Source organism: Colobus angolensis, unplaced genomic scaffold, assembly GCF_000951035.1.
Source record: "Colobus angolensis palliatus isolate OR3802 unplaced genomic scaffold, Cang.pa_1.0 Scaffold2, whole genome shotgun sequence".
NCBI lineage: Eukaryota > Metazoa > Chordata > Mammalia > Primates > Cercopithecidae > Colobus > Colobus angolensis.
This window is the reverse complement of record NW_012115154.1, coordinates 19,063,468-19,071,862: the sequence shown is the minus strand read 5'-3', so window position 1 is coordinate 19,071,862 and position 8,395 is coordinate 19,063,468. Positions and strand designations below refer to the sequence as shown.

Genomic DNA, 8,395 nt, shown 5'->3' with positions numbered 1-8,395 from the left:
CGGGGTCGGGCATCTGCTGTCGCTGCCTCGGCCCCGGGCAGAGCCCGGCCACCCCCGGGGCCCGTCTTAGCGTTCTGCCGGAGGACTCAGCCGCCTCCAATCCCTGACAGCTCCTTGGGCTGAGTTGGGGACGCCAGGACGGTGGGAGGCAGGTGAAGGGGAGGGGCATAGGAGTTCCCCGGAACCTGTGCAGATTAAAGTAACTGTGAAGTTTTCACTCTTGCAGTGTGTCTGAGTGTGTGCGGGATGGCGGGCGGGGAAGTCCTCGCCCCTTGGGAGAGAAGGGCCCGGACTGCGCCCTCCACCGCTTTCCCTTCTCCCCCGCGTTCTGCTCTGGCTTTTGCGCCGGCCTCCGTGGCCCCGCCCCCGGTGCCGCGCGCACACTTCCCGCGGGCGGGGCTCACGGCTCCCTGGCTCGCAGTGCCTGCCGGGAGCCACGTCTCCGCTTGTCGATAGCTGTTTCGGGATTGGTGTCCGGGCGGCTATCTGGGGGCTGCTGGGAAGATGGCGGACTCGGTGGCCAGCCGATGAGGAGGCCTCGGGGGGAACCCGGCCCCCGGGCCCCGAGACCGACTGAGGGAGCGACCTGCGCAGGGCCCGGGGAGTCATGTAGGGGTGGCGCCTGCGGGGAGGGCTGTGGGAGGGCAGCGGGAGCTGGTGTTAGCGGCAGCGGCCACGGTCTCCTGGCGTCCCTGGGCCGGGGTGGGTGTGGGGGCCCCCGACTTCGCCGACCCCACTCCATCGCAAAGCGGTGCACTCGGGCTCCACGCGCGCCCTGCGAGGTGGGCGCTGCGTTTTCATTTCACGGGTGAGGAGACTTAGACGAAGCCACTTGTCCAAGGTCACGCCGCTGGTGAGTGGGAGCGCCCAGCATGGAACCCAGCGCCGTCCAGCCGCGGAGCCCGCGTTCCACCCTCTGTGCCGCCGCCGCCTCCTGCGGGAGAGGGAGGTGGTCGGGAGAGTGCACGCCGGTGCCGCCTGGGCTCCAGACTGGGCGCGACCACTAACCCGGTTAATGACCTCGGGCTTAACCCCTTCGCTGCTCTGGGCCTGCGTTTCTCCACCGGTGAAATGAGGTAATGCCAGCCCTGCCTACTTTTCATGGGCGTGTAAGGAGCATCAGAGATGGTGCATGTGGAATTGCTTTGCAAGTAGTGCGCTGAGCACACTGAGGATTATGATTGCTGTTTCAAAGGCGTGGAAGGAGGCAGAGGGGCGGGGTGGGGAAGAGGCCCAGAGCAGTCACAAAGGGTTGCTCTGACCACAGGCCCCCTAAATGAGGAGTGAGGTAAGGAGTAGGTAGCAGGTCTTTCTCCCCTTTGGAGAAAACCTCACCCCCTTTTTTGGGCTGCCCCTCAGGGTCTCCATCACCCAACTCCATGCTTCGAGTCCTGCTCTCTGCTCAGACCTCCCCTGCTCGGCTGTCTGGCCTGCTACTGATCCCTCCAGTACAGCCCTGCTGTTTGGGGCCCAGCAAATGGGCGGACCGGCCTCTTGGAGGAGGCCCCAGTGCAGGTCCTGTGCAAGGACTGCAGCGGCTTCTGGAACAGGCAAAGAGCCCTGGGGAGCTGCTGCGCTGGCTGGGCCAGAACCCCACCAAAGTGCGCGCCCACCATTACTCGGTGGCGCTTCGTCGTCTGGGCCAGCTCTTGGGGTCTCGGCCACGGCCCCCTCCTGTGGAGCAGGCCACACTGCAGGACTTGAGTCAGCTCATCATCCGAAACTGCCCCTCCTTTGACATTCACACCATCCACGTGTGTCTGCACCTTGCAGTCTTACTTGGTGAGGAGGGGCTTGAGGTGGGCGCCTGGGGGGCTGGGTGTTAATGAAGAATAGGGAGAACAGTAGAGGACAACAACCCAGCCTCTCAGGCGTTTGCCCAGGAATGGTTGCTCCTGCTCCCGTCCTGTGTCCGTGGCAGACATCATGAGACGAATGCACTCCTTCCAGCCTCGCTAGGGTGCCACCTCAGATTCCTGCTAATAGAGTGCCCTAGGAAGCCACCATAATTTGTCACAATTGGTACAAGATGAAAGCCTATTTGCCATCTTTGTATGTACTCCCCACAGACCGTTTTGATACCTCATAGCGACATGATACTTGACATTTCTCTAGTGTTTGCACTTAAACTCTAGCACACCTTCTTGCTCAGGAAACAGAGAGGAGAAAGGTGGGGAATTCAAGTAACCTCATGATTGGAACAGCAGCACAGCTCTGTTACCAGGCTGCCTTTTACCTCTCCCCCTCAGGCTTTCCATCCGATGGTCCCCTGGTGTGTGCCCTGGAACAGGAGCGAAGGCTCCGCCTCCCTCCGAAGCCACCTCCCCCTTTGCAGCCCCTTCTCCGAGGTGGGCAAAGGTTGGAAGCTGCTCTAAGCTGTCCCCGTTTTCTGCGGTATCCACGGCAGCATCTGATCAGCAGCCTGGCAGGTGCTGGAGGGGGTTAAAGTCAGATGGGGTTGGGAGGGTTGACAGGAGGAGAAAGGTGGTCTCAGTTGGCTGGGCTGAGGTGGAATTGAGCCAGCTGGAGGTCCAGCCAAGGCCCAGCGTGACAGGCTGTTCTTCACAGAGGCAAGGCCAGAGGAACTGACTCCCCATGTGATGGTGCTCCTGGCCCAGCACCTGGCCCGGCACCGGTTGCGGGAGCCCCAGCTCCTGGAAGCCATTGCCCACTTCCTGGTGGTTCAGGAAACCCAGCTCAGCAGCAAGGTGGGCTTGCCACCCACCCTCCAGTGCATCTCTCAGTCATTCTCAGGGACCTCGTCAGGCCCAGCACCCTGTGCAGCTCAGCTAGCCTTTTCCTGAAGCAGACACACCCTCTCTGTCCCCTGGGACATCTTTTCCTACACCCGCTCTGTGACTTGCCCACCTCCTGTCACCAGCATGCATTCCTGGAACTCTGCAGTTTCCCAAAGCACTCTTAGCACCATCCTAGCTCCACCCATCCCTCTCCTTGAAGTCTTCAGGGCCAAACCCCACAGCGATGTCCCCTCTGCCTGTGTGGTGATTAGTCACGTGCAGCTTGTGACTGCTTTGCTGTTGAACTGTGAGGCTGTAGGGACTGTCCTGTCTTTATAGCAGTGTTACAAACTTGAGGGCTAAGCCTCTCTAAGGCTTAGCTTGTAAAAAATGACTGCAGAAATACTTCACACTGGGTAATGAACTGCTCTTCCTCCACAGGTGGTACAGAAGTTGGTTCTGCCCTTTGGGCGGCTGAACTACCTGCCCCTGGAACAGCAGTTTATGCCCTGCCTTGAGAGGATCCTGGCTCGGGAAGCAGGGGTGGCACCCCTGGCTACAGTCAACATCTTGATGTCACTGTGCCAACTGCGGTGCCTGCCCTTCAGAGCCCTGCACTTTGTTTTTTCCCCTGGCTTCATCAACTACATCAGTGGTACGCAGCCAGGATGGCTGGCTGGGCCCCTGAGGGCTGGAGAGGCAGGGGAACAGGGTGGCCTGCAGCCCGGAGCCCCAGTCCCCGCCTCCCCACAGGCACCCCTCATGCTCTGATTGTGCGTCGCTACCTCTCCCTGCTGGACACGGCCGTGGAGCTGGAGCTCCCAGGATACCGGGGTCCCCGCCTTCCCCGAAGGCAGCAAGTGCCCATCTTTCCCCAGCCTCTCATCACCGACCGTGCCCGCTGCAAGTACAGGTGGATGGGGCAGCCTGGGGTAAGGGGAGGGGCCGGCCTGGGAGCAGCAGAGTGGAAAAGCCAGAGGGACCATGAAGCCAAAGCTAAGGAGCTCTCAGCCACCATAAAACTGGGCCCCGAAGCAGGAGAGGGCTTTACCCAGGGTGGTGGCACTAGACTGGGACAGACTAGGATGAGGTGCCGGGCCCTTCCTGCTACTGGTGTTGTTTCTCCTCAGTCACAAGGACATAGTAGCTGAGGGGTTGCGCCAGCTGCTGGGGGAGGAGAAATACCGCCAGGACCTGACTGTGCCTCCAGGCTACTGCACAGGTGAGTGAGGGGCAGGTGGCGGGCCCATGGAGACAAAGCTCTGGCTAAGGCCTCCAACCCTGCTCCCCTCCAGACTTCCTGCTGTGCGTCGGCAGCTCTGGTGCTGTGCTTCCCGTGAGGACCCAGGACCCCTTCCTGCCATACCCACCAAGGTCCTGCCTACAGGGCCAGGCTGCCTCTAGCCCCACTACTCGAGACCCTGCTCAGAGGTAATGGAGGCAGGGTGGGGGAGCTCTGGCCACCTTGCCCGCCATGCCCTGAACCACATCCCTCCCCCTGCAGGGTGGTGCTGGTGTTGCGGGAACGCTGGCATTTCTGCCGGGACGGCAGGGTCCTGCTGGGCTCAAGGGCCCTGAGGGAGCGGCACTTGGGCCTGATGGGCTACCAGCTCCTGCCGGTGAGTGGCCCTGGCCTTCCCTGTGGCGCATCCTTACTCCCGGCCTGCGGGTAACCTGCTGCCCTCTCCTCTCCCCACAGCTACCCTTCGAGGAACTGGAGTCCCAGAGAGGCCTGCCCCAGCTCAAGAGCTACCTGAGGCAGAAGCTCCAGGCCCTGGGCCTGCGCTGGGGGCCTGAAGGGGGCTGAAGGGATGATGTGGGGTTCAGGATGGCCCCCCCATGGGGGGTGGATGATTTGCACTTTGGTTCCCTATGTTTTGATTTCTCATTAAAGTTCTTTTCCTTCCCCATTGTGAATCTGTTTTGGGATGGGGAGCAGAGCTGGGTCTCCCGCCTCTTTCCCATTCATGCCCCCCATACAAAGACAAAAGGCCAGAGATAGGTGGGGGCCAAAGCACTTTACTGCAGGGGCAGTGGGGGAGGAGGGGACATTAAATTATTCACTTAAATAAAAAGGAGGGAGGGGCATGGGAGGGGGACCCCATCCCACCAGCCTGTCCCCTCGTCCATCAGTCCCTCGGCTGTCCCTCGGCGGCGGCTACACAGGCATGGGCATCTCATTGTATTCGTCCACACCCTCCCGCTCATCAAACACCGGCTCTGCCTCGTTAGCATCCAGCTGTGGGGTGGGGGGTGGTCAAGAAGGGAAGTGGGGGGCGGGGGGCCTTTCCAGATCCACAGGGAGGCAGGAGGGACTGGGGGAGGCAGGCAGGAGGGCTTACACATTTCATCTCTCGCTCGGTGAAGATGCGGGTGAGCACCACCATGCGGAGCGGCACTGTGAGGATGAGGATGAAGGGGAAGGCCAGGGAGGCAGCTGTGGACATGACGGCCCAGAGCAGGGCCAGGCAGAGCAGCTGCAGGGCCGTGAACAGGTGCATACGGAGGGTCCGGACCTGGGGGGCGGAGACAGGTGAGCCCAGGTTCCTCCCCAGCCTGCTGCTGGGAAGAGCCTCTCCCCTCTTCAGAGTCGGGGATGGAAGAACATTCCTAGGTGCCACAGAGCCGGGTTGGTACAGAGAGGAGGTGGGGGCTGGCTGAAGTGGGCAGATGGGAGGGGCAGCTGGAGAATGACCCAAGTAGACCAGGATGGCCAGAGGCACACCCCTTCCAGTGGGGAGCTGGGGGAGCTTACCTTCTTGACGTAAGTGACATCTGGGTGGTGTTTGGGTGGCATGAGCAGCAGATGCAGCCGTTCATAGAACTGGATCCCATTAAGGGAGGTGACTCCCATGTACAGGAAAATTCCAAAGAGCACAGCCAGGGGGATCTGCCGGAGCAGATCCCCGATAACTATGGAGAGGCCTATGGGAGGCGCAGGATAAATAGTTGGCCACGGGGTCCCCTGGACCCACTGGCCCTGGGGAATCCACTGGGAAGGGAAGGGCAAGAGGCAACGTACCCACAAGCAGGGCAACCAGCAGTCCCGTCACCCGTTGTTCCTTGACCTCCTGAATCTTGGGCTTGTCCCCAGGTGCCACAGCCTTGCTCATGACAGTGAGCGCGTTGGCGTGAGTGACGGAGCGGACAGTGGCAGCAGCCAACCAGGGCAGGCCAAAGAGGGCACAGATGCCGCCCATGGCCACAATGAGCAGCAGGTCCAGGTGGAAGCCGGAGCCCTTCTGCAGCATGCGCTCCTTCTTGGAGATGATGAGCCTGAGAGAGGGAGGGGTGCTGCTAAGGCCCAGGCTGGACTCAGCTCCACAGACCACAGGGTCTTTCCAGAATGCCCAGCCAGTCCCTCCATCTGGCTTTGGAACCTGGTGGTCCCTGTCCATTCCGTCAGGATTCAAATTCCATTATAGAGCAGCAAAACCTCAGCCCCCAGCCCTTATCCTCCACAACAGCTCCCAGCTAGCACTGCCAGGCTGGCCTGCCTCTCCACGTGCTGTTCCTGTCCCAGCAAACATCAGGGGGTTTTTCTGCTGTCTACAGATTAAACTGTGGCCATCTAGGCATCCAAGGTTCCCTGAGGTCCCTGGGATTGCCTTGTGTGGCTGGAGGTTCCACGCTGAGTTCCCCAGCCTGGTCTGGGGCTCTGGCCTCTCATATCCCTTCAGCCAGGACCACTCACGTGGTGATCTGTGTCTCCATGAAAATGAGGATGAAGACCAGGATGGCGGGCAGCAGGCTGGCAACCATCATCCACACCGGGAAGGGGCTCTTCTCCCCCAGAGGGTTGATGACCCAGCCCCTCTTTTCTGGGGCAGTCACCGAGAATCCACTGGGAACGCTCAGCTTCTGCAGGGCAGACACAGTGTAGGGACAAGGGTTAAGGTAATGTGGAGGGCATGCCATGGAAAGGGGTTGGCATCTTAAGGACAGGCTTAAGCTTAAGGACAGGCTGGGTTTGGAGGCTGGAGGGGAACACCTAGACCCAGGGCGGTGGAGGCAGCAGCTGTTGCCTGCTGCGGGCAGCACCTTACCTGGGTATAGGTGTCCTCAATACTGTAATCCACAAGCACCATGATGAGGATGGCGATGGGCACCCCAAAGTCCCCAATCACCCGCCGGATCTGAGTGGGCAGGCACACCACTCAGAGGCCTGCCACCACAGCCACTGACTTCCTGCCACCCCCCTTCCTGCCCCTAACCCCCTCTTGGCCTTTAAGCCCACGCACCCGGCCAGGAAAGAACCGGCTGTTCTTGAATTTGCGCAGAAAGAAGGCGATGAAGAAGGTGCCGGCCATGAGCACCAGTGACAGCAGGGCCGTGTTGGGCTGGCCCCGGGGCTTCCCCTGCCCAGACTGCCCAGCCAAGCTCCTGTTGCCCGGCCCCAGCGTGGGTCTTGCCCCGGCCCATGTCATGTTCTCACCGCCGTCCACCTCTGAGCTGTTGGAGGCTGAGCAGCCATGCAGGGGGTGCTCCTGGAAGATCTGGGGAGAGGAGGCCACATGGCCTCCATCAGCTGGACTGCAGAAAAGATTCCTGGGGCTCAGTGAGTGTCAGGTGGAAGGGGTGGGGCAGGGGAAAGGCTGGCCTGCTTTCAAAGAGCTTGTCTTGTTGAATTAAGACAATGACCTAGAGAACCAGCTGTGAGCACAGGGCAGTGTGGGGCAGAAAAGACCGAGCGGCTGGTTTAAGTCAGGAAAGCAGCTGGTGAGTGGCACCAGCCAGGCTCAGAGAGGATCCGGGAGCCTAAAGGAGGAGGACATGAGCACAGAGGACCAGAGAGTGGTCTCTTACACACATCTGATGCCCAGACTGACTGTCACCTCTGGAGTCTTTCCCCTTTCTACACTCCTGGATTGTTTGACATTTTAACAAAAGCATGTACCTTTGTTATTAAAAATGTGAGTTTTAAAAGCAAATTAAAAATAATATATGTTTTAAAATAAAAAAACAGGCTGGGTGCAGTGGCTCACGCCTGTAATTCTAGCACTTTGGGAGGCCGAGGCAGGCAGATCACTTGAGGTCAAGAGTTCGAAACCAGCCTTCCCTGTCTCTGCTAAAAATACAAAAATTAGCTGGGTGTGGTGGGCACCTGTAATTCCAGCTACTCAAGAGGCTGAGGCAGAGACAGAGGCAGAAGAATCGCTTAAACCCGGGAGGCCAAAGTTGCAGTGAGGCAAGGTCACACCACTGCATTCCAGCCTGGGCAACAGAGCAAGACTCTGTCTCAAAAAAACAAATAACAAATAAATAAAATAAAATAAAAAAGATGGACTGGGCCTGGTGACTCATGCCTATAACCCCAACACTTTGGGAGGCCAAGGCAGGAGGATCGCTTGAGGCCAGGAGTTCCAGACAAGCCTGGGCAATCTAGGCAGGCCTCTTCAAAAAATTTAAAAATTGGGCATGGGGCCCACCTGTAGTCCCAGCTATTAGGGAGGCTTAGGAAGAAGGAACACTTGAGCTCAGGAGTTTGAAGTAATAGTGAGCTCTAATGGTGCCACTGTGCCATTAAATATACAAGTTTTTAAAAAATAAAAGTATGAGATTCTGGCTGGGCACAGTGGCTCACACCTGTAATCCCAGCACTTTGGGAGGCCGAGGCGGGCAGATCACTTGAGGCCAGGAGTTCAAGACCAGTCTGG

At 59.3% G+C, this 8,395-nt stretch overlaps 2 protein-coding genes across 7 annotated transcripts in view; one reads left to right on the top strand and one right to left on the bottom strand.

Moving 5' to 3' along the window:
- Positions 1–416: 416 nt before the first annotated feature.
- Positions 417–4,647, top strand: FASTK (Fas-activated serine/threonine kinase). 3 transcript variants are annotated; one of them, XM_011941496.1, is made up of 10 exons: positions 417–609; positions 1,360–1,782; positions 2,250–2,348; positions 2,569–2,708; positions 3,180–3,393; positions 3,492–3,651; positions 3,869–3,960; positions 4,034–4,169; positions 4,243–4,357; positions 4,438–4,647. In XM_011941496.1, the coding sequence occupies exons 1-10, from the start codon at positions 528–530 to the stop codon at positions 4,543–4,545; spliced, it is 1,569 nt and encodes a 522-aa protein (XP_011796886.1). In that variant the 5' UTR covers positions 417–527; the 3' UTR covers positions 4,546–4,647. The 3 variants fall into 3 exon arrangements, with proteins under 3 accessions (XP_011796886.1, XP_011796885.1, XP_011796887.1); XM_011941495.1 differs by having other exon boundaries at positions 2,250–2,429; XM_011941497.1 differs by lacking the exon at positions 1,360–1,782 and having other exon boundaries at positions 2,250–2,429.
- A 90-nt stretch (positions 4,648–4,737) lies between these two features.
- Positions 4,738–8,395, bottom strand: part of SLC4A2 (solute carrier family 4 (anion exchanger), member 2) — an 18,959-nt gene continuing 15,301 nt past the window's right edge. For 3 of the 4 annotated variants that reach the window (XM_011941499.1, XM_011941498.1, XM_011941500.1), the window contains 7 exons: positions 6,980–7,234; positions 6,785–6,874; positions 6,433–6,599; positions 5,761–6,014; positions 5,494–5,663; positions 5,081–5,254; positions 4,738–4,977 (listed from right to left, as the gene is read on the bottom strand). In XM_011941499.1, coding sequence (XP_011796889.1) covers positions 4,897–4,977; positions 5,081–5,254; positions 5,494–5,663; positions 5,761–6,014; positions 6,433–6,599; positions 6,785–6,874; positions 6,980–7,234 — 1,191 coding nt within the window. In that variant the 3' untranslated portion in view covers positions 4,738–4,896. The remainder of the gene's footprint in view (positions 4,978–5,080; positions 5,255–5,493; positions 5,664–5,760; positions 6,015–6,432; positions 6,600–6,784; positions 6,875–6,979; positions 7,235–8,395) is intronic. The other variant, XM_011941501.1, reaches the window with a different exon arrangement.